At 39.8% G+C, this 26296-nt stretch overlaps 1 protein-coding gene across 1 annotated transcript in view; it reads right to left on the bottom strand.

Moving 5' to 3' along the window:
- kif21b (kinesin family member 21B) overlaps positions 1–26296 on the bottom strand; it is an 82420-nt gene that overhangs the window by 13805 nt on the left and 42319 nt on the right. The window contains exons 18-32 of the mRNA XM_039796317.1: positions 25542–25912; positions 24784–24917; positions 24491–24592; positions 22893–23058; positions 22601–22661; positions 22322–22370; positions 21311–21555; positions 19580–19648; positions 19331–19441; positions 14393–14431; positions 11047–11183; positions 10170–10350; positions 9693–9857; positions 8122–8239; positions 7819–7989 (exon numbers count right to left, since the gene is read on the bottom strand). Of these exons, the coding sequence (XP_039652251.1) occupies positions 7819–7989; positions 8122–8239; positions 9693–9857; positions 10170–10350; positions 11047–11183; positions 14393–14431; positions 19331–19441; positions 19580–19648; positions 21311–21555; positions 22322–22370; positions 22601–22661; positions 22893–23058; positions 24491–24592; positions 24784–24917; positions 25542–25912 (2119 nt within the window). The remainder of the gene's footprint in view (positions 1–7818; positions 7990–8121; positions 8240–9692; positions 9858–10169; positions 10351–11046; positions 11184–14392; positions 14432–19330; positions 19442–19579; positions 19649–21310; positions 21556–22321; positions 22371–22600; positions 22662–22892; positions 23059–24490; positions 24593–24783; positions 24918–25541; positions 25913–26296) is intronic.

Here is a 26296-nt window from a genome sequence, read left to right as displayed (position 1 = left end):
CGGGGACAGTGGACATCCCTGTCTACTGGATCTATTTAGGAAAAACGGCGATGAGGTTTGCCCATTAGTAGTAATCCTTGCTTTGGGTTTGTGATATAGGGTTCTCACCCAACTAATAAATACTTGTCCAAAACCAAATTTTGTTAATACCTTAAATAAATAAGGCCATTCCAGCCTATCAAAGGCTTTTTCGGCATCTAACGCTACAGCCACAGTGTGATCAGATCTTGATTTAGCTAAATGGATTATATTAAAGAACCTACTTAAATTATTGGCAGAAAGGCGTTTTTGAATAAAGCCACTCTGGTCCGGGTTGATTATTTTTGGTAATATCAGACTAATATCAGAAATCAATTTATAATCCGAGTTCAATAATGAGATGGGCCTATAAGAGGCACATTTTAGTGGGTCTTTACCCTTTTTAAATATAACTGTGATTATGGCAGTCGAAAAGGATTCGGGAAGAGTATGTGTCAGACGAAAGGCTTATTACATCCATAATCAGTGGGACAAGTAAATCTTTAAATTCTTTATAAAATTCAGGGGGGAAACAGTCCTCTCCTGGGGATTGATTAGACTGCAGTGAATTTAGGGCTTTTATAATTTCTGCCTGAGTGAAAGGAAGGTCAAGATTTTTTTGGTCCTCTTCACTAATTTCTTGCAATTCAATTTTAGACAGAAAGTTGTCAATATGGGTCAAATCGCCGGGCAATTCTGATTTGTACAAATTTGAATAAAAGTGTTTAAATGTATCATTTATTTCTGTTGGGTTATATGAGATAGGGCCTGCTTCAGTTTGAATGGCATGGCTCCTAGTGCTTTCCTCTACCTTCAGCTGCCAGGACAAGATTTTATGTGCCTTCTCTCCCAATTCATAATACCTCTGTTTAGTTCTCAAAATAGCTCTTTCAATTTTATAGGTATTTAACGTATTGTATTGAAGTTTTTTCTGGACTAAAGATTGATATGTGTCCGAAGAACCATTTCTTTGATAATCTTTTTCCAAGAGCAAAATTTATTTTTCCAATTTATCAATATCCTCTGTGTATTGCTTTTTCAGACCCTTTGTATAAGAGATTATCTTTCCCCTCAGAAAGGCCTTTAATGTAGCCCATAAAATAAAACTGTTGGGAGAGGAGGCACAGTTTGTTTCACAAAACAATTTAATCTGACCCTTTATGAACGCGCAAAATTCTTTGGAGGAGAGTGGGATTAAGGCGCCACCTATAGGGTGTTTTGGGCTTATCTGGGAATAAAATGGACAAGATCAATGGTGAGTGATCAGATAAAGTTCTAGATAAATATTATGCATCTAATGCTCTATGAAATAGGACAATAAGAATAAATCAATTCTAGTATGGGATTTATGAGGGCATGAGTAAAAGGAATAATCCCGAGTCTGAGGATGCATCTGCCTCCAAATGTCTATTAAATTGAAATCTCTCATATACATTTGAGTGGTCTTGGCTGCTTTTGACTTGAAGATGGTCTTAGTTGATTTGTCCAGGGCAGGATCTAAACAGAAATTGAAATCACCGCCTATAAGTATGTTTTGCTGCCCCCCTGCAATTTTTAGAAATATATCTTGCATGAACAACTCATCATCATAATTAGGTGCATATAAATTTAGGAGTGACCATTGTTCTGAGAATATTCTACAGTTAATAAAGACATAACACCCTGAGGGATCAGTGACAGTATCAAGTATTTCCAGAGGTGTATTTTTATTTATCAAAATGGCCACTCCTCTGGCCTTTGAATTGAATGATGACGACACTACCTGCCCTACCCATTCTCTCTTTAATTTTTTATGCTCCTGCGAAGTGAGGTGAGTTTCTTGTAGGAAAGCGATATCTACTTGTAACTTTTTAAGATATGTCAAGACCCTTTTCCTTTTAATCGGCCCATTCAATCCATTAACATTAACACTGACAAACTTCAATATGCTGTCCATAAAGATTCTATTTTGTTCACAAACTCCTCCTGACCTCTCAAAATATTAGAGTAAACAAAGTATTTAGAAGATAGTGTGTAACATATAAGTGGAGCACCCAACCAAAGAGGAAAACAAAAAGGAAAAATACCCCAAAAACAGCATACATAACCCCACAGTGTCAGCCCCAAAACATGTGGCACACCTCCCTTCATCTGGAAAGGTCAAATCTAACTTAAATCTAAGGTCTCCTGCCCCCCGGGGGCTCTCCGACATATAATATAAGACATTATATTAAACACTCTAAAGTAACAATGACTGCCACGACAGTTTCTTTAAAAAAAAAACAAAAAAAACAAACAAACTGGTGAACAATATCGTAAGGCAGTGGTAGCTTACATTTTGTGCGATGACCACAAAAATATTTCAGGTAACTTGTTTACACCTCTCTTCAGTTTCCCCATGCGTGGCCTCTCACAAATGTTGCTGCTTCTTTTGGTGTTTTAAATACTTTCCTTTTCCCATCTGGGAGCGTTATCCTCAAAGTAGCAGGATAAAGTAAAGCAAACTGGACATCCCTGGATCTCAGCTCTTTCTTCACCTGGTCGAATTCCTTTCGGCGCTTCACCAGGTTGGCACTCAGGTCAGGAAAAAACATCACTGGCATATTCTCGTACATAATAAGGCCTTTGTTTTCTCTGGATATTTTTGCGGCCGTACGGAGTATCTTCTCCCGGTCCTGGTACTTCAGCAGGCGTATCAACACGGCCCTCGGCCTCTCCTCCGCGGATGGTCTTGGTGCGAGTGCTAGGTGTGCTTGCTCTATTATTAGCGGCTCGGGAAAGTGCTCTTGTCCCAACACAGTCGGCAGCCAGTTGGAAAAATGTAACCGGGTCAAGGATAAGGACGCGGATATTATTGCGTCTGCTGTAATTCTCAAGTGACTCAACTTTCTCCATCAAATGCTACTCTTCAGTGATTCTTACGGAACAATGGTCCGAGGCAAGAACGACTGAAATATTGACATTATCCAAATGGCTATAATTTGCTACAGTATGTCAATCAATCATTTTTTTATTTGTCACATGAAATTGTACGAGGTACAATTCCAGTGAAATGTTATCCCATCAGCTCGTTCAACTTGTGCATGATTCATCATGCTCCAGGATCCAGCCAAGTCTCAGGCGAAAGGACACCACAGCTCCCGACATCCCGCTGGAAACCAATGGAGGCACCCGGCTCGCGGTCCGATGCTGCACACTGCACCTGGCTAGCAGGATGCCTAGTAGAAAAGTCAAAGTCACTTTTCAATTCCTCCACGCTTGCCTCGGTGACCCCTCTGATGTAGATGGATGCAGAGATGGTCTTGCTTGTCCATGTAGCTGATAGCCATCATTACATTCGCAGACTTTGAGCGGCCAGCAGGAGTTGATTTCCCTATCCTGATGAGCGACTCGTAGTGATGACATGGCCGCAGACAGGGTCTTGCTAGCTTGAGCTCATCTTCTCTAACTTTTCCTTGGGGTTTACTCTGATGTTTACATTTGGAAGCTTGACCGGCCAGCTGGCCCAGGCTAGCAGAGTCAGAAGGAGGTTATCATATGTACCACATAATCTAGTGCAGGTATGACATTGCTTTATAAACAACAGGTGTATACTGTATTTAAAAACAGCATGAGTAGCTCTCAGAAATTTATGCTTCACAATATACATTCTAATACGTAAGTACTATTTGAGATGACGCTTCTTTTTGACCATTTAGACACAAAAACGGCATACTGTTGACACAAATGGATACAGATGGAAAGAAACCAAAGCATGTTTGGTTACAATGCACATTCAACAGTGTGGACAGCAGGTAGAATGAACCACACAAAAAAAAATCTTCTTTACAGATATGTCCTTTGGCAGAAAATAGATGCTTTTAACCTATTTACGAGGCCTTCCTGTTTGCCTAAAAGAGTCTTTCGTTGCAGAAAACAAGGATTTATTGTCCTTTGCCACAATGGGTATGGTCTATTTTGTCCATTCTCTATTATAGCCAGACTGATAAACTGACTGTGCCGATATAATATTAGTTTATCATCAATATAATAGTATTGAAGTATACGTTAGGCTGATAAGTAACCAGTTATGTCAGTAAAGTAATGCCAATAATACAGTATATTTGAGGTAATTTAGAAGCCGTGTCTCCATTACACCAGAGGGCACTTACAAGTTCATTGTTGAACTGTGAAATATCGCAAATTTAGGGGATCTATACAGACATTTTTGTTTATGTAAAAACTAGGGCTGTCAATCGATTAAAAAAAATTAACTAATTAATCGCACAATTTGCTGTAGTTAATCGCGATTAATCGCGTTTTTAAATTGAGACTGAAGCTTGTAGTAATGGATATTTAAATGCTAAATCACTTAACTTTGCAAATATGAAGAGAAAACAAACAAGGAAAGGTTCTGCTAAGTTCAGAATGTTTAATATCTTTCAGAACAACAGCAGCAACAACAATTTGGCTTATTTAGGCCTGCTGAAGGCTGCTGAAACGGCTAGAAACTGTCCGACTTGAGAGCAGATTTTTGTCACCACCCCCAATATTAGCCACATACCTAATATACCATATTCTGAATAATATACAAAATTATATATATATATATATATATATATATATATATATATATATATATATATATATATATATATATGAGAGAGAGAGAGAGAGAGAGAGAGAGAGAGAGAGAGAGAGAGAATATAAATTACAATCTAGGCAGTACTTAATATCATAAATATTATAATAAACATAGTGTTTAATCTGAATGACTAAGCAAAGCACATATATCTAAACACAGAAATGCACATCAATATCAATATCAATGTTACACATTAAACCAGTAACCCAAAACCACAAAGGTGTATGTTGGCCTAAAGTGAAAACATTGAGTGTAGTTTTAGAAAGCGACGCTGTGCACAGCAATCCATTACCAATGTAAAGCGATTGACTACATTTCCCTTCCAGCACCGCAACCAGGAAGTAGCTTGTGTGACAGTGAGACGCACCAATTTCAAACATTTACTGGAATATAGTCACGGATACTATCGAAGTCGTAACGCGTAACATCAGACTGCAAATAAGGTTTTATCAGCGTGACCAACGTAACAGTTATCAAGCAAAACAAATCGCGACGTTACATATCGGCAGCACAGCAGTAGCGCAACAGACAAATCAAACTTAAACCGCAGCTCAGTGTAGCGAAACAGCAGCTTACCGGTGGCGCATCTCTCCTGACGAGACAACATGTCGGAACTAGTACTCGGTCCCGTTTATAGCCCGTGCTCATTCATTTCTGGATTCTAACACATCGTCTTTTTTCTCTTTTGGGATCTTACTGGTCCATGTTTCAACTCTTGACTGGCCCGTAGGCCTACTTCAATCAGGTAAGTCCCTCCTAGAGTAGCGCCGCCTGCTCTTATGGAGACGTATTACGTTTCACAGCCGCCACATGAAGTAAACAAACAGCTGCGTTAATTTTGTTAATTTTTTTTAACGAGTTAAATATAAAAAAATTAACGCAAAAATTAACGCGTTAATTTTGACAGCCCTAGTAAAAACGATATTGTCTTATCAAAGCTGTTTTCTTTGTGTGAAGATCTCAGCAGTATGGCTGTTTCATAGATACTGGAACTGGAATCAGTCATTACAGTATGCAATGTCCAATGCTGTTAATTTATGTACAGAGCTAGATTAAGTTGATTATTTTTTCCTAGCTCCTATAAAGTAAATATGATCTGCATTTCCTTTTTGGTTGAAAAGTTGATATAAATGTATTTTTAAACTAATCATTTTAAATGGTTTAAAATATAGCGCCATTTCAGTACAATCTATATGGAGCTCCCTCCATGACAGCTGACAACTTGACAACAACCTAATTCCGATGGTCAGCAGAGATTTGTGATTCATAGTTGGGATCTAGAGGCCAGAATACGTTGACAAATTAGAAAGCCTTTCTCAACACAAAAGGAAAATGGAGGAAACCTCCCCCAATTCCAATTCCTCCCCCGCCCCCGTATCCACGGGTAGTTGAGCGTGCAATAAAAGCTGAAGAAGGGGAATAGCAAGTACAAAAAGTAAAGAGAAAGTTCTCACATATATTACATCTAACTCGCTATCTGTAACAACTTAACACAAGTGGGTAAAAATGTGTCAGCGCTTTTCAACACCTCATAGAGAGCAACACCACCCTGCAGCAACTGTTGCATAAGCAATATATAAACCATATTTTTCAAGCAATTGGGAAACCTTAAACTACAGTGTTGAGTAATTATAAACAAATTGCTTCACATATTCCCCCAAGAAAACACACTATGGCGTATGCATTTTAACAGAGGGGTCGGAGCAGAACAGCTCGCAGCAGCAATCCTGTAGGAGCCAGAGTCTTCTGTAATATATTCTATTGTACCCCAAGCCACAATTTGATCCTATTACATAATTAGACAGGGACTACTGAGTTAGAGAGGCTGTGAAATGGATTGTGTTGGCTGCTTCACAAATGAGGTTAAGGTCATATGCCGCAGACCACAGCACTGGCTAACTTGATTTAATTCCACCTTTGAATGGAAATAATAATGGCTTACGTTCTTGTTTTCCCTGTTCGGATAAACAAAGGCTAAACAGAACTTATGCAAACAACAAGAAAGTGCTGCTTACTATGCACATTACTGAGCATGCAAATGAGTAAGCCACCTCCACCCTCGAGGGACATTATTATGCACTATTAACATATGCAGCGGCAACAGAGGATGCACAAGAGACACCGCAGGAGTCAACACATGCATTACGAAGACACACACACACTCAGTGACTTTTCTCTCTGGAACCTGTGGCTCTGGTGCGTGTGGGCTCTAACGCCTTGATGTTGACACAGTGCTATCCTGCCACATTACACATGGCGACACTCTGTTGACTTTCTCCACAGAGAATCACTCTAGGTAAAGGAAGAAATGAAGGGAGCTGTCCACCAACTGAACGCTCAACGGGCAGGCAGCACAGTTTTTAAGTGTCACAGCCAAGCCAGTGTCAGATAACGAATAAAATACAGTCTCTATCGGGACTGTATGGGCACATGGGTATGTGTGTTTTGTCAAATGTCTATAAGACAACTAATGGTTATTTTCACTCTCAATTATTTAGTTCTTTTTTCAACCAATGGTTATTTCTTAATGAAATAAACCAAGAAAAGCAGCAAATCATCACATTTGAGAATCTTAAACCAGCAAATGTCAGTCTGTCTGAAATATCTCAACAGCTATTGGATACATTGTCATTGTGAGCATGTTAGCATGCTGGCATTAACATTTAGATCAAAGTACTACTGATAGAAATTCTTGTTGCTTGATAAATTACTTAAACTATCAACTGATTATCAAAATCACTACTCTACACTAGAAGCAGTGAAGATGTCTTTTAAATGTGGCATTCTCACCGAATCTTTTTTCCCCCACAATATTCTCCTATCTGCACTACATGCACCATATGGAAAGATTGGCTTTGGGTCAAGGGATCATGAATTAATAGCCTCAGAGAATGATGGACTCTGCATGCTCCTACCTGCAGGCTCATGGCAAATGATGTCAGGAGCAGCACTGAAGCACAGCCAGGGTTTTTGATGTATCCACATGAATATAAAATCATTGCTTCCTGCTTAACTCAACCCTGCTGACCTCACGCAAGCATACAACACATGCAGTAATTGTAAATAACCCTTCGTGAGTGTCTGTATGTTTCAGCTTGGTGAAAGAGACGAGTTTTAGGCTTTAAGAAATAGCCTCTTCTTCATCCATAACACAAATCTCAACAAAAAAAACACATATTATACATGCAGGCACACACCTGAGTGAGTTCCTGCTGCTCCAGATCCCATTTTTTGATGCCGTTGTCTCTGGACCCGCTGAACAGCACATCTCCCTGTACAGCCAAACACTCGATGCCATCATAATGGGGCGGCTCAAAGTTATGAGCTGGACCTACATTACCCATAGTTCCCTCTGTCACGTCAAACACCTGAGGAAATAACAGGGAGCAAGAGACTGTAAAAGACATGTCTGCATCTGTGTCACTCGGGTATGGTCTGAATGTGTGTGTGTGTGTGTGTGTGTGTGTGTGTGTGTGTGTGTGTGTGTGTGTGTGTGTTACCTTGACATAATGGTCTTTGGAGCCAGTGATTACTTGATCTTTGCCCAGCAGAGACTGTCCAACTGTCAGACACATGACAGAGCCGATGTGGCCTGTCAGCTTTCCCATCCCTTGCATCCTACACACACACACACACACACACACACACACACACACACACACACACACACACACACACACACACACACACACACACACACACACACACACACACACACACACACACACAGCAAAAGGAGGTGAAGCAAAGCAAAGGTCTGTCTGTGAAATTCATTACTTACAAGAATTTGATTTTCAAGGTTTCACTAAATGAATCACTAGCTATGCCATAGACAGAGAGGATACTGAAGAATTGTTTAATACATTCATTTTTCATTCCTGGGGGTTGGTATGCATCATTAATTGGGTCTGGGCCCCTCAGCATAAACTGTCTGGTCCAATCTGTTAAATCATTTCCCTCTAGACACATAAAACTGAGGAGAAGACTGCGATGCCGCTGGATTTCAGAAATGGGTGCCTTGTAGAAAACATACTCATATACACACCAGTGCTACGTTCCTGTGCTTTCTTTTCACATCCTTTTTAATCTCTTAAGTCAGATGTTAATCAGCTCTTTGGTTGATTAAGATCAACATGACAAGTAAATTAATACATCCACATCTAGATGAATTTAGAGCTGGCTGCCATGTAACTATCTGCATGAGTGAACTAATGTGCAATTGCAAACGTGCAATTCTAGGTCCAATGTTGTTAAAATGGATGAACATCTTAAATGGTTGAGTGTTGAAAAAAGACTATTGGCCAATGTGCTTACTTTGTTGCACTCTGTTATTCAAACTCAGACACCATCATTTATTTTTGATAGCATAACTTACAGTTCAGATATCCATACTTATTTAACAAGAGGAACCAGAAGATGACTTTACCTTTACCAAAATCCAATAACTTTCATTTATAGAGCAAGTTCTTTGTGAAATAAAATCCCAAATAACATTCGATTTATTACAGGAAAGGTATATTTTAAAAAGAAAGTCAAATTTTACCTTCATTTAAATTATTTATCATGAGCTTTCTGATTGTATGGGGAAAAAATATCAAATTTCCGTCTATTTCAATGTGAGCTACCTTAATGTTAGCCATGTAACATACTGTAATATATAACTTCATTTTCAAGATATTTCTCTATTTGCTTGGTTTGTTATTGTTTTCATTTAATTTTAATTGTAATTTTTCTTCTTTGTTATTTAGTTTTGTAATCAGATATTGTGGTATTTAGTTTCTTTTTATTTATTTTTTTCCTTTTCAGTATATGTTATTAAATGTTTTAATATTGTCTGATTAAATGTTGTTTTGGACCCCAGGAAGACTAGCTGGTTGTCTAGGCATCAGCTAATGGGGATCCTTATAATATATACAAAATACAAATACAAATGAATGCAGGGATGACTTAGCATATAAAATCAGTGAAATAATTCATGAATACATAGATACATAAATGACGACTGACAATTTGATGAGTAGTTCAATGAATAAATTGATCTATGACTACATTAATGTATAGACAAATTTACCTGTTGAGGTCCCACATGCGAACAGTGTTTCCAGCAGCAGCATATAGCACAGATCCTGATGGGTTGAGGGCTATCTGGTTAATTTGACACTCGCCCTGTGCAAAGGTTATTGTGCGGGTAGTGGTGCCAGCACATGCATCACCTGAAACCACCTGCCCCGATGAACTGTGGGGGTAAAGAGAAGCCAAAAAGTATATGAGAGAGGGACAAATAGGAGGAGAATAAAAGAGGTGGAGACAGAAACAAAGACCAGTGTAAGAACAGTGCAGAACTGTACAGCTTTCTACAGTACAGTTATCTCATCTGAATGCATTTCACATCAATTTCCCCCATTGTCGCTTTTCTGCAACTTAAAACACATCACAAACTGAAAGGCATATCCCTAAATCACTTCAATCAAATATCTCCTCAACCGCAATTTGTTAGATTAACTGCTCCAAACCGTTCCTTCTGGCTGGTTGCAGGGAGGAAACTTACGTAAGAGTGCGGACACACTTGGCAGAGTCACGGATGTCCCACACCTTGATGTAGGAGGTGGAGACAGAGAAGACCAGACAGGAGGCAGGACAATATTTGACTGACACCACATTGTTTGGATGGCCTTTGAGGGTGACGATCTCTTGACCTGTTACCAGGTTCCACATCTTACAGGTGCGATCTGCAAGAGGGGAGAAGGGCAGTTAAAATACTTTCTTTGGTTTGACACCTGCATGCATATTATATTGTAATAAATGGATCAGATTATAGTATTCTTGCACTTATTTTTGTTACATGCCTCATTGTCAGTAATCTGACTTTTTTGATACATTTACAGAAGAAAATGTATACCACTTATTGAAGGAATCATTTAGAACTACAATAGGTTTAATGCTAAGCCTAGACTAGTAGAAACTTTTTATGCTGAGCCTAGCTGGGAAAGACCCTGGAAGCAGGGAAACCGCTAGCCTGGCTCTCCTCAAAGCTCAACAATATCTCTAAAGTTCACTAATTAACACGTATGGCATTTGTTTAACCTGCAAACAAAGCCACAAAAAACAGAAATTGTCTGTTTTAAATTTAGGTTTGTGAGCGTACTTAAGGCATTGTTTTGCATTCTTGCAGTGAGAGGAGAAGATCAACACGACTCGCACGTCTGAGAGTAGTATCAAACTTCTCATCAAAGAGAGCGAAAAAGCGTATTTCCCAAAATGTTGAACTGACCTTTTAACGCTGTAATTGTTTTGACATGAAAGTCTTTAAGTAATCATGTTATTTCCTTTAACGTGAATACAATCCATTTAAAAAAAACTTTTATTTATATATATATAATGTGAAAATATATTCACATATACAGTAAGTGGCACAGTATGTGTACCTTTAGATCCAGTGAATAGCAGCTCATCGGTAGCATCCACACACAGAACTGGCTTCGAATGACCCTCGGCTACAGAAACACACTGCAGGGGCGCCGTCCGACCCCCCTTCACACCCCCGATGGGATTGATCACACCCCTAAAGATCACACACACACATGGCGTCACAGTCACATCAAAATAAATCAGTGAGGCTGATTTATTTCCACATATCTACAGATGTATGAAAAACACAGGCTGATCACAAACATGCACACAAAAACACAAATATTCTATCCATTATACAGAGACAATACAAACACATACAAACCTCACCGAATATATATATATGCCTACAGATGATGTATTCCCCTAAAATAGCTATGTACCTATATGTAATCAAACAACTTCCTGTTGATTCTTTGAGTCTAGCTGCTCCATCTCTCTGGTCTGCTTTCACGCCCCCTCCATTCTTTCCTTTTGTTGTGGAACAGACTAATTAAGGCACTACCACAGTAGGAGCAGATTTCCTATTCAACTTGTCTATCTCTCGCTCTCTCTCTGTGTCACACACACAGACACACACAGACACACACAGACACACACAGACACACACAGACACACACTTCTATGTTATGTGCACTCAATCTCTCTAGCTGAACCTTTGTACCCCCACCTCCCAATCTACAGTATGTCCCACTGACAGGCCAGAGTCAGAGAGCCTGGAGAGCAATCAGCAGAGTGAAACAGAGCAGACAGGGTGAGAAGAAGAAGAGGGAGGAATGTGGGGAAATTGGTCCCCGGTGGGCTTCCTAACAACACCAGAGGTGGTTAGTGTGTATGTGGGTGCATACGGTATGTGTGTGAGAGAGAGTGAGGTAGAGAGCAAAACAGCAGTGAGGGAGAGCCAGAGGATGTGACGAAGGAAAAGAGAATCTGTGATTACACACAAAACCCGGGACAGGTTTTGTTTCTGAGTGAGAAAAATATACAGAAGGCTGTGCTTGAAACTGATGCCACAAAGATGGCAACATGCTCCTCTTCTGTGCCTGCACGCACACTGATGAGCAACCAAACAAATACACACGTCAAATCAAAAATTAAAAAATACTGTGCATCTTTTTTACAGTGAAAAATGCCAACCCAAATCCCAAACTGTGAAAATGAAAAAAAAAAATATCTGTGAAAAAAATGCGCATGCATGTCTGCAAAGTCTCATGAAAACACAAAAGAAAATCGACTTGTGGAGCCACAACCTGGAAGACCAACCACACAAGCAGCCTGCAACTCAAAAATAAACCACAGCACAATGTCCTGAGACATCACCACATGCAGCATCCATTCTCCGCCAGTCAGGTGGGAGCTGACACTCAGTTCAGCACCTCCACAGCCAATCGCCTTATGGGGCCCAGGGAAAGGGGTATGGGGGGTAAGTGGAGAGATGTAACAGCCTGATGACAGGTGTACGGAGTGAAAACAGCTTCACAAACAATCTTTCTCACTCTCTATTTGGTCTAATTCCAGTTTTGTAAAGGTTGATGATATAACTAAAGTATTTTTTTTTTATTAAAAAAAGAGGGGAAATCAATACATATGACAGTTCTATCAATGTGATTTTTTTTTATAAATGGAGAAGAGAAGGGAAGGGAAATTGAAAAAGAATAGGAGAAAAAGGATCTAAGGTGCAGTTTCATTTGAATGAACCTTGACACTCTGAAGGCTGTTAACCCTTTCATGTTGTCTGAGAAGGCCTTACACTCCATCCTCATTGGTCAAAATGGGAAGTCAGATGAAGTAAGGTGCTAAAGCTATTATATATTTATCTTGTGAATAAAACATAATTTCTTTGACTTTGACTGTATTGTATTATACCAGAGCCCATATACTTAAAACCACTTGCATGCTACTTTGTTCACCTGCCAAGGAACCATTATGCTGCATGATTTTAAATACTTTCTTTAAACCTTCACTTAAATTTTCCTCTATAAAAAGGACATACACTGCCCATATTATAATATTGCTTAATGCAGCACTCTATTTCTCACAGCACGGCACTGGTCCAAATGGCAGAAAGTGTTCCCATTCTATCAGCGCCTGTGGAAGATATCATAGTGTGCTGTGTTATGCACTATGAAAGGGCTGCTAATGGATGTTGCTGGGCCAAGCACCAAGAGACAAGCATAATAATAAAAACATGGAGGGGGGGGATCAGTGTGTGCCCTTTGCAATACACAAAAAAAAAAAAACAGACAGAAGGGCCTTGGTGAGAGGTGCATCAATTTGTGTGTGACCGTGTGAGATAAATACACAGAGGAGAAATTTCAGTTTTTATCATTATATATAATTTAATTTTTGTCTTGAATAGTTTGACATTTTGGGAAAACATTTTGCTTTCTGGCATTCTTGCCAAACGTTAGATGAAAAGGTGGATATCTCTTTGTTTGTACACTAAATTTGATGATACAGCCAGTAGTCAATTAGCTTGGCACAACAACTGCACACAGGGTAAAATAGCGAGCCTGGCTCTGCCCAATGGTAAATCACTTAGTAACTAACTCATTAACATGTTGTACTGCTTTTAATACATACAAAAACCGAAAATATAAAAACTAAAGTCTGCCGTTTGCCTGGCAAACTCACAGTGACTACACTGCACCTGGTCAAGAAACATAACAGATTTAAAAATCTGTTATGTTGTTTATAAAAGATTTTTTATTTTTATTTATAAAAAACAGATTTTTATCTTTAGAAAGAGCCAGGCTAGCCGTTTCCCCCTGCTTCCACTCTTTGTGCTAAGCTAACTGGCTGCTGGTTACAGCTACAAATCTAAGAGACAGACATGAGAGTGACACAAATTTTCTCATCCAACACTTGACAAGGAAGCCAATAAGTGTATTTCAAAAATGTGGAAATATTCCTTTAACTCGTGTATTTCTAAACCTCTGTCAATACTGCAACCTCTACTGGTAATGAAGTATCTAGGAAATTACTGATCGTTGTTGTCAAAAGATCAGGTAGTTACTACAATCATAAGAATGATGTTTGTTTAAATAATTAAATAATAAATGCCCATTTTAGTATTTGCTACTTTGTTTTTCCTGCAGCCCGCAGAAAAGTGGTAAGGTTCATTCCGGTCTTGTGTGCGAGCTACACCACAGAGAAACAAAACATCACAGGTGGGAAAGGCCGGCAGGTCCAGAAAGCCGCATGTGGTTAAAACATGCACCACAGCGACCTCCCCCAGGGGGGGTCGGGGTGGTGTCGGGGGTGTTTAGAGGAGAGGCCAGGCGAGGCACTGACTACCGGTGGAGACCAGATGAGTTAACAGGCAAATGGGAAAACAGAGAGTGACAAACACAGTTCCTCTACCTGAGCACCTCGGAGAGCGAAGAGTCGCTGTCATCCGACCTGGAGGCAGAAGAGGAGCAGGAGAGGGGAGGGTGGGGCGGGAAGAGGAAAGGGTTAACCACGCTAAGGAAAGACAGAAGGGTTACTGGCAAAGGGTTAAAAGGAAGGAGTGACTGGAGGAAGGGTTTTTAAGATATAAAGCAGTGAGCAAACTGGCAGCAAAGCTCAGTCAAACAATAAAGCTTGTCCAGTGATTATCAGGCATGAAATGTGCTTCTTCCCAAAGATAACCACTGGACAGGCTGTATTCCTTAACCTCTGTCTGCAGATGTTTTCCTTGGTAGAGCATGTTTACTGTAGGTACACCCACACTGAGCAGCAATAGCGGTTTTTTTAGTGGACTTTTCCCAAGGGCTAACATTAAAAGGTTAAAGGTTTAAAGAAATTGTTCGACATTATGGCTTATTTCATTTCTTGCCGAGAGTTAGATGAGAAAATTGATACCGCTCTTTTGTCTGTCCGTTCAGTAGAAGGTTACAGCCAGCAGCCACTTAGCTTAGTTTAGCTTAGCATAGCGTAAAACACCTTTGAATTAAAATAATAATTTGTGGTTTTATATGTGGTTATGTGCTGGGCTACAACCACAGCTTGTCATCGTGTTAATTATTGAGCTTAAGAGGTGCTGACAGACGGATTGTATTACCTTTCGAACAAAGTTAGCTGTTTTACCCCGTTTCCAGTCTTAATGCTAAGCTAAGTTAGCCAACTGCTGGCTGTAACTTCATATTTGACTTATAGACATGAGTGGTATCAATCAATCAATCATCTAACTCTTAGCAAGAAAGTGAAAAGGCCTGTTTCCCAATATGTTGAACTATTCATTTGAACATGGCAGAAAAAAAGGTACTGAAAGAAAGAAGGAAGTAGTCAAGGAGGAAACACTGATCCCAGGATAGTCATACACAGAGGTCAAAGAACTGCACATTAGAATTTCTACACTTTTGTAGCCACAATGTATGACTCCCCTGATGCCAGTGTCGGGTCCCACATCTACTCTTTCCAGCCATATACAGGGAATTAGTACAGAAAAGAACATAAGGGACCGCAATCAGGGTTAACAGAAGGGAAAATCCAGAATGGAGGATGAGGCTGTCGATCAAACTCACAGGTAGGCCTGCTCAAAGCTGCCGAGGGAAAAATCCAGACCACACCAATACAGTACCTCCACTATGTGTAAATGTGCAATAAAAGTGTTATTAGATTGTAAATAATTTATAACCTCAGGTTTGTCACCATAAGAGCCTGTGCTTTACACTCTGAGCATGAAATAATAAAACAAAATGGTTCTGGATACAGTATGTCTGGAGGGAAAAACTGTGTTAAAAGGTGATATAAATTCCTCCATTTCTTGGTATTTACTGCTGGCCACAGTGGCTATTAGCATAGTGATATCTTCTTTTCTTTCGGACTCTCAAGACAAAATCCTTTTAAAATGCATTGGTTTTGGAGGATGCAAATGTAATGTGAAGATTGAAAAATGGTTCTGGGATTCAAAGCCCCTTTAGCCATCAGAAGACAAGAAAACGTTGTTTGAAATTCATTTCCCTCATTCCCATGTGTATTTGAAATCTGTTTCAAATGCCTGATCCCTGCCTCACAGGCAACCAATCTATTCAAATAAGGGATAGAGAGAGAGATAGATTGACGTGTAGATGTGATACAAAAAATGTTCTTTGATCATGAAGCCGATTGTTACTGTTCAATTATCTGGTTTATGAGTGAAGTGTATGAACTACAATGCAGACTGGCATCTCCACTCAGTGACGAACAGAGCGAAGGCTGACTCCTATGAACGGGTCCAACGTGGGTTCAATGCACATCCGTAGGTCGTAGAGCTGGGCAATATATCAATATTATATCAATATCGTGATATGAGACTAGATATCGTCTTAGATTTTGGATATCTTAATATGGCATAAGTGTTGTCTTTTCCTGGCTTTAAAGGCTGCATTACAGTAAAGTGATGTCATTTTCTGACCTTACCAGACTGTTGTAACTTTTCTATTATTTGCCTTTACCCACTTAGTCATTATATCCACATTACTGAGGATTATTTTTTATATATATATTTTTTTTTGTGAAAGCACCAGTAGTCAACACTAAAATATCGTTGCGGCATCGATATCAAGGTATTTGGTCAAAAATATTGTGATATTTGATTTTCTCCATATCGCCCAGCCCTAGTAGGTTATATACGTCTGGTGTATGAAATGTCTGTATGCTTACTGTGCAGCAGATTTGGTTAACTATGATAAACTAATCACATTTCTCGCCCGGGTCCAGGCACCGTCTCACTCCCTCTTCTGGAATGTGTCCACATGTGATGCCGCTTCCCAGCATTAGACGCTCGATGGGTTTGCCACTAGGTGGTGTCACGATAGATGATTGACAGGTGCTCTCCTTTATTTCAAGCTTTCGAGGGATAGTGGTAGTGTACTTGCTGCACCTGGTTGGACGAACGCTTTCCCTCGTTGGCTGTCCAATTTCAAACCAGACCAACATTGTGGCTGGCTTAGAAACTTTCTCTTACATTACAAAATAGTTCAACATTTGAGGCAAAAAATAAGCCACGCAGGAGCTGAATTGGTCTTCTTTTTAGATCGACAACGGTTAGCTTACATGTTTTTTTGTGAGTTTCCAGAGGCGGGGAGTCGCACTGCAATATCTGCTGCCTTATGTTCGAAACTCCGCTCTGCTTGCTTGTTGAAGCAGCTTTGACCATCAGAGGGACACTATCCTTCAGTGGTGTTGATAGACTAGAACTCGCTACAGACAGACAGGCGGCTGCATCAAAACCAAAGAAGCACATTTCAAATTAATTTATTTTATCGGCAATTGGATAAAAAAAATTATCAGATAATCATAAAATGCGGAATAACGCAGCAGATAATCGGTCGATGCTTCAGTCAAACATAAATCGGTCGAAAAACCGAAGCAGAATCCATCCATACAGTCCTTATCACAAAAACCTCTTATTGCATTTTAATAGATTTTGTGAACTTGCAAAGATGCACTTGAGAACATCACTATCTTCATCTTTGCATAGCAGACAGCTTCTCGTTTGACATCCAATTACACAGAATTCATGCAGACGATTCAGACTAGCTTTGCAATTACTTTTTAATAAATTGGCTCCATTTAGCTTTGAATTTATGCTTGTGATGATGAATTAAGTGTCACAGTTAGGTCAGTGTCAGTAATGTTGAAACCAAACAAAGTAAAAATTATGATTTAAATGATGGATCTTGAATCATTGTATCCAGGGTTCACTTCAGCAAACAATACATTTACCCCACACTTCACTTTAAGAAAAAAGAAAATTAAAAAAAGAGACAAAATGATGTTAATACCTTCCATCAGATTGCAACAAATGCAAATGCTGCCTGCAACAAAAGATGAAAGGAAAAAAAAAACTCCCACCATTTGATCCTCCTGCATCATGCTCTATAGGAAGGCTTCTCCTGTGGGAACTACAAACGCGACCCTATACATAAATAGCCTCCCACACTGCCAACCTGAGTTAATTCAAAATGGCTTGAATCAAGAGCTGCATGGAAAGATGACAACAGCCAAGTCATTTACCTACCCACAATAAGCTCAAAAAAAAACAAAAAAAAAAAAAAAAAAAAAAAAAAAAAAAAAAAAAAAAAAAAAAAAAAAAAAAAAAAAAAAAAAAAAAAAAAAAAAAAAAAAAAAAAAAAAAAAAAATGATGAACACAAAAAAATCAACAAGCTGAAAAAAAAAAAAATTGAAAAAAAAAAAAAAAAAAAAAAAAAAAAAAATTGATGAAGTGCAAGGGAAAAGGGCTGTTGCTCATTCCAGACTTGGCAAGTTCAGAGGCTGACAATAACATCTCATATCCACATCGTGTCTCCATCTGATGTAGCTGAACTACACACTTACACATTGAAACGTGTTCATAACATTCTTTTAACCTTTATGTATGTAAATGGGATGAAAAAACAATTAAAAAAAAAAAGAAATAAAAAAAGGCCAATTCGATACCACATCTAAGTTACCATAAATGGGCGCCTGGGAAGCTCACCTGGTAGAGCGGGTGGCCATATATAGAGGTTTACTCCTCGACACAGCAGGCCTGGGTTCGACTCCGACCTGCGGCCCTTTGCTGCATGTCATTCACCTTCTCTCTCGCCTTTCAAGTCTAAGCTGTCCTATCAAATAAAGGCCTAAAATGCCAAAAAAAATAATCTTTAAAAATTACCATAAATTTAAATCTAATTCTCTCCGACACGGTGTCAACAAACTTGAATTTCATGATAAGATTTATGGCAGGGCTGCTTTTTATTGTATTAGATTAGATTGTACAAGATGATTTCTCTTTCTCTTGCCCAAATGCATGCACATCATTATCACGCACATCACGTCAACTCAAAACAGACATACAGTATTATACCACAGCGTGCTACCCCCCCCCCCCCAACCACAATTATATCGACTAGAAACACACTACAATTACACCTTGTTGTTAGTGTTGCTAAATGCAGCCTGTGGTTGTGGTTTGCGTGGTCAGTTCTTCGATGTGTCTTGAGTGCACTACATCTGGATTCAATGAATGTTTTGCACCATCTGTCCTCCAAGGAACTACATTACAGCCAGATGAAAAGTATTTTTGTCTAAGAGGTGGGATTCATCTGAAGGTACAGTAAACAGTTGGAATAGCACACTCTTACATCTACACCACGGACAAAAGCACTTTCCTCTCAAAAGGCCTGACCTTCAGCCTACCTACAGTGCCAGTTAAGATTTTAAACCACGGAAGAGAAGAGAAGAAAAACAAAGAAATGAAAAGAACGATTCAAAGTGAGACTGAATTGATCAGAGAATACGGGGACAAAAGAAGTGTGTGAGAGTATGTATCTGTGCAAGAGTGTACTCACTTGTCCAGAGCAGAACCTTGGGTTTGGTTGCTGGTGAGCCTTGAGAAGACATTGCGGTCGTTCCTGGTCCTCAGAGGAGGGGAGGAGGGGGGAGTATAGCCGTCAGTGGGCCTGAGAAGGAGGAAGGTGAAGGATGAGAAAGGACGAGAAGAGGTTAAGAAGGAGTATGAAAATTACACTACACAGTCAAAAAAAATTGATCAATCTGCCAACAAAATAGCTCAAAATTGAGCATTACAGTGCATGTACCTGTACGCGCGGTCGTAAGATTTCCTCCTTGTTAGAGGGGAAGTGTCATAACCTCGAGACTGCCTGGGACTGACACACACACACACACAAAAGCAAACTAAGCAAATCTTTAAGGGAGTGCATAGGAGGACGATACACAAATATGTAATCTTTGGGGAATCTATAACTTAAGCTACAAGAATTGTATGCATTTTCTAGCAGACTAAAGCAACTGGCAGACTAATTTCTTTAAATAGCAAATCGCACACAACCAAGGTTCATATCCCAGAGGACTAATACAAATTTCATTGGCTTGTCCTTTTTTCTCCCTGAAGCAGTTTTATAACCTAAAAAATGTTCAGCCTCTGGCAGGTTTTCAGTGGTTGGTAACTTGAAAGTGTGCAGTAGGAAAGAGACACAAAAAATTCTTGACAACTTTATCAGGAAATTAAAAAAAATACAAAGATGTTCCTTTTTTCTTGTTGATTTGTGATATTAGTTTATGGTTATGGAATTATCCTTATGTTTCCATCCCGCGTGTTTGTTTATCTCAGCAACAGGTCCTATGTTAAAATAGTTGCAAATGTTCCAGTTCAACCCATGTCAACGGCATTCAATGACTTAGCTCTTCATTTTGCTCACCGGCAGTTCAGCAGAATACATGTTTACCAACATGGGGAATCGAGATGAGGTTCTCTAATCGAGGACGACTCTAACCAACAGGCCACCCTGCTGGCCCACACAACAGTGCAGTGATTCCCAGCCAGGGGCACTTGTACCCCAGGGGGCACTTCTACAGTCGACAAGTGGTATTTTGAAAGATTTGTGGAGAAGCTCAAATAATTTGATAGCAGTGTTTCCTCTATATTGAGTTTGTAGTGGCGGCCCACCATGGCAAAATTTCTGCCACCACGGTATCAGAAATAGGGCTGTACAAAACAAATGTAGTCGCAGTTGCCTTTTAAATTATCCTGCCAACATAATGCAGGATAATTTGTCGCAGAATGTTGGCTGCCGCTCACATTCCACATACTGTTGTGTTGATGTAATTTATAGTCAAGACGTTCGCTTTCTTCCAAGTCGACTATTTAACGAACAGCTCCACTAAAAACCGCTGTGTGTCTGTTCTAAGTGTAGACCTGTTGTAGATGTTAAGTGCCCTATAGTTTCTCAAAACATACAGTTCAAGGGATGTTGTTGTTCGGACAGACCTGCCTCCACTGCTAAAACAAACAAACAATGGATAGAATAGAAATTACAATTTGATTAAAAATATATATATCCACATACTGAGTCAGCTGTAATACCTGTTACACTGTTTTAGTCTAAAAGGTTATGAAAGTAATGAATAAACAGTTCCAATAGTTAGGTAAATGTAATGGATACATGATTAAAATGGTTATTGAATAGTAATGACACAATTGTGAAATTGCTACATGTAATGGAAAAATGGTGGACATATATAGCCAAAAGTAATGCAATAATGGTTGTGATGTGGACTACAAAGAGGTACTACAAAGAGCTTATTTGATAGGCTGTGGGGGTACAAAAAAAGTTGGGAACCACAGAAGTGGAGAGTGCAAATACAAATGCTATACCATCAGACACACTGCAGTTAATTGTTACTTGTGAGGTGTCAATCATAATTCCACATGGCTTAAATACAACAGCCAAGTCTCCTTCTTTCCCCAGGTAACACTTAAATCATATGTATTGTCCTAGATCATCTCAGCGGTCATTATATTCACTTACAAGGTGTGTCCCCTGACAGGTAGGCTGATGGTGCGGAACGCCCGGTCCCTGTGGTAGGGGTCTCGCAGGGCCAGGCTGAGCCCCAGACTCGTTGTCCCTAGGCTCATGCCGTCCTCCTGGATGTCTGTCAGCGAGGCCAGAGACTTGGTGATGTGCTGCTGCTTGCTGCCTGATGAGGAGTCCAGGATGGGACCCAGATACTCCGCAGACACCGCCTTCATCTGAGCTGACAGACGAGGCTCCATCTGGTTGATCATTTGCGGACCATAGACAGGGGAATTATATAAGAAAAGGACAACAGTGGGATATGAAAAACTGAGACATAAAATAAAGATAAAGATTGAATTTAATAAAGGCACAAGAGGAAATTAAGATACTGCCTTAAAAACATCATTCAGTAGGGTAAAGGGCAAAGAGAATATGATAACAGCAAAACAAACTTGAAAAGAGAAAGAAGCCAATGTGGGGTCAAACAGCTGGATAGAAAAAAATAACATCAAAAACCCAATAAAGACAACAAATTCACACAGCATTAACAATATGACAGGAGGGGTTGGTGTCAAATCAGGGGTTCCTCTTCAGAAAATCAAACAAGTAGAAGAATTTTAAAGTGTTTGCTTATACTGCCACCTCATGGTTCCAAACAAAAATGGCAGCTGCTCTGACAGACAAACTGTGGCATGTGTGTTGACAGTGGAAAAATAGAGCAAGGGTCTAAACGCAATCACACTTCAGAAAAAAAAAACACTAATTCCATCAACATGCAGTGCCATCATGATTCATAAAGGTCTGACAGGCTTGGCTACTGCAAGTCGCAGCACTACCTGATGTTTTAAACACTGACACGGGGGAACTAGAGCTATTCTGAGAAATAAAACATGGAGGTAATGTTGACATGTGGATCTAAAAAGAGGACGCTTTTGTTGTGTTGAGAAGAAGAATGTGGATTTAAATCTCTAACAGCCAAATAACAACTACAATATGAACTTCACCAAGATAAATCAGCTGTACCTTTATTTTGAAATCATCTTGGCTGTTGGATTCTTTCATTTGAGATACACTGCAGAAAGAGAGGAATTGAGAGTTCGAGAAATATGCATGGATACAAAGAGCAATGAGGAATGTACACAGTACAATGTTCAAATTTTTCAGATAAAAAATATTCCAGGATGAACACTATGTATTTTTGCACAATAAGACCAACTTTAGCACATTGTGGTAACTACTTAAACAAAAACAAAAATGGGTCAGAGTGAGAGGAGGATTTTGTGTGGGCGACCGCAGCCTCACCTGCTGTCAGACGCCTGGCTGAACTCAGAGGGCTCCTCGTCTGTGCTGGTGTAACCATTTTCTGGAAGCACACAAAACAAACCTTGTCAGCCGCCCGCACACCGTACATACACTGCCACTTGCTAAGTCTGTGTGTGACAAAACCTAATCCACTACATCGTTTTATACTGTGCATTTTTTTTGTTTTAATTTATTCTCTCAATCAGATTAAGTCAAGGGAACATACAGAATAGAGTCGTACAGTACACACTGCCACACAGACCCTAAACGTAAACAAAAAACCACCACTCACCCTGCTGTACATTGTGGATGAGAGCCTGGAGCTCAGGGATGTATTCTGCTTTTTCACGCAGGGCATCAAGGATTATGTGATTGTGAGATGAGCCAATCACATCTGTCTGTCTCAGCTGACCCTCCAGCAGTCGCACCTGAGCCTCCTTCTGAGCCACCTGTAAACTCTGTGTACACACAATGACCAGACAAATCAAAAATAGTAATGCACACACAAACAATTCAATTCAATTTTATTTATAGTATCAAATCATAACAGAGTTATCTCGAGACACTTTACAGATAGAGTAGGTCTAGACCACACTCTATAATTTCCAAAGCCCCAACAATTACAGTAATTCCCTCAAGAGCAAGCATTAGCAGTGGCTGTTGCGACAGTGGCGAGGAGAAACTCCTTTTAGGAAGAAACCTCGGCAGACCCAGACATAAAACACACTCGCACACATGCACGCACACAATGTACTATAGGAGTCAACGATTAGACTAGGTATTAATCATACAACAGGGAATGAGACTATCTAGTTAATAAAGGGTTTTGGCTTTCTGAAGGGTGATTTGATTTTTTTTTAACCAAGAAATACACCCGTGCCAACATCTTGCAGTACAAAGAGACACCACTGGATGGAACCACAATCCATTGTTCAGTGCACCTGCACTTTACTCACTTTGGGACATTGCAACATCAGTACATACAAATAACATGATTAGGTGTTTGCCAGTGGCATGATATGATAACAGTAACAAAGTAATTTATTTTACAGTATTTAAACACTTATAATAAGTCTGTATATGCTTTTATCTTTTTTTTGTTAAAGCTACACATTTTCTTTCACACCTTCAAGAGTGCAGATTTAAAAGGAACACGCCGACTTATTGGGAATTTAGCTTATTCACCGTAACCCCCAGAGTAAGACAAGTCCATACATACCCTTCTCATCTCCGTGCGTGCTGTAACGCTGTCTGATGGCTCCAGCATTAGCTTAGCCCAGCACAGATCCTGCAGGTAACTGGTTCCAACTAGCCTACTGCTCCGAATTGTGACAAAAGTGACAAAATAACACCAACATGTTCCTATTTACATGTTGTGATTTGCAGAGTCTGGAGTATTACAAAAACAACGTAACATGAGACACAGCCATCTTCTAACCGTAAAAACAAACCGGGAACTATATTCTCAGACAGGCTTGCTGCGAGCATATCACTCCGCCAAGTACTATATTCTTCCGCCTGCGAGAATATAGTTCCCGGTTTTGTTTACGGTTTAGAAGAATACGTTATTTGTACACAAAAAAAAAAAAATGGAAATAGAACAGTTGGGTATTTTGTCACTTATTTGGAGCAGTAGGATTACTGGAACCATTCACCTGCCTGTTCTGTGATGGGCTGATGCCGCTGGAGCCGTCAGACAGTCTTACAGATGAGAAGGGTATGTATCGACTCGAGAATAAGCTAAATTCCCAATAAGTCGGCGTGTTCCTTTAAATCGTTTCAACACTATTGGTTTTACAAATGTTTCTAAGTCTGCAAGCCCACCTCCAAACCAAACCATATGGACTTTTAAGTTTTTATAGCCTCCACAACACATTTATGATAACTCACTTTGTCTATGGAAGCCTTCAGGAAGTGGTCCAGCAGGTTGCGTGCTTCAGCCAGAGAGCAGGAACTGATCACCACTGAGGTGTCCACCGAGTCCAGCTCATCCTGCAGGACAACACAATCCTAGGCATCACTCCTCTCACTTCTCACAGCTGGACTGCAAACATGTGTGTGTGTGTGTGTGTGTGTGTGTGTGTGTGTGTGTGTGTGTGTGTGTGTGTGTGTGTGTGTGTGTGTGTGTGTGTGTGTGTGTGTGTGTGTGTGTGTGTGTGTGTGTGTGTGTGTGTGTGTTTTACCTTGGTCTCTTCTATCTGTACGATGGTGGCCTGGCAGTCAGACAGGCTGTCATTGATGTAGTCTATGTTGGCGTTCAGCACCTCAATCTCCTCAGTAATTTCCTGAAGGAGGAGTTTTTTTGATTCTGGACTTCCTGACCTCACAAAACACAAATGGACGTAAAAGACAGCTACATAAAAAGATGGTTCATAGATAAGTCAAAGGACACAAAATAGAGGGAGTTACATCCACAATTATAAACTTTATTTACTATATATATATATATATATATATATATATATATACACACACACACATACACACACACACACACACATATACATAGTGTAATAAGATGTAAATCTCTGAAACTAGTTCTGCTGTTGCCATGTGTAATTTTGATTCCTCATCTCATGGTAGGGCTCTTCGATTACAGAAAAAATCCTGATCACAGTTAGTTTGGTCAATACTGAAATCAATTGATATTGATTATTTAACACAATTACTCATTGACTTTTGGAAATATGTTGCATTTATTGCACTTAAAAAACAGTGAAACAGTTAAAGAAATCAACAGTGACACACCTTGAACTGTGAAATGTTCCTTAACACTTTTCCCGTTGGAATTTAAGAATTCCACTTCAGAACACAAGACAAAATAAGAACTTGCTAAATGTAACGTGCAATATAATTGTTTTTGTGATTGTTATGTGCCAAAATCGCGATCAAAATTTGATTGATTGTCCAGCCCTATCTCATAGTGTATATTGGTTTTGGCTAATTGTATCACAAAACACTTTTCCACGTTGTCTCAAGTGATACAGGTCAAGACCATGTCCCGGTTTAACAGCAGAGTCCTGTGGATGCCATTTTACTCTATAGCCACCAAACCAAGTGTAATCCCAGTAACAAACAGCACAATTTCCCACCTTAATCTTGAATAAAAATGTGAAGGCCATTCCTACTTTTATAAGGCGATCCATGTCAGCTTCCACGTTAGCGATTGTCATTCTCTGCATGACAATGTCCATAATGCGACGCTCGAGCGCTTGCCACTTCTGACGGGCAGACTTGGAGAAGCTGCTGGCTCTGCCCGCCACTCCAGCGCTTCCAACGCCCGCTGGCTTACGCTGCAACTTCTTCCTACTGCTGGGAAGGGACAAAGGGAGACTGATTTTTTTCGGCCACTTGGCCACAACACAACACTGACATATCATCACCTTTTCAGTTGATATGGTGAACCTGTTAGCAACAGTTTACTCATTTACACAACCAGCATTTACTGAGCAACATTCTCATTCATTTGGTTGTGTTACTTGTGTCCACCTGAGAAACTCTTTAGCTGCCAAATGCTCAACTATGTTTACTAGCCAGTAGCTAACTGTGACGGTCTCCTGTTTGGTGCTGAGCAGATATATTATATATATACGATATCATCGTCCATCGTGATGGTTGACCGGCATCACGATGGAGAGCCACCATCGTGCTGCCACGCCCCCCACCCTGTCAGACAAACGCTAATCCTAGTGAACG

This window comes from Perca fluviatilis, chromosome 4 (genome assembly GCF_010015445.1).
Source record: "Perca fluviatilis chromosome 4, GENO_Pfluv_1.0, whole genome shotgun sequence".
Taxonomy (NCBI): domain Eukaryota; kingdom Metazoa; phylum Chordata; class Actinopteri; order Perciformes; family Percidae; genus Perca; species Perca fluviatilis.
Note: the sequence above shows the minus strand (reverse complement) of the source record. Positions and strands in the feature narration are given on the sequence as shown.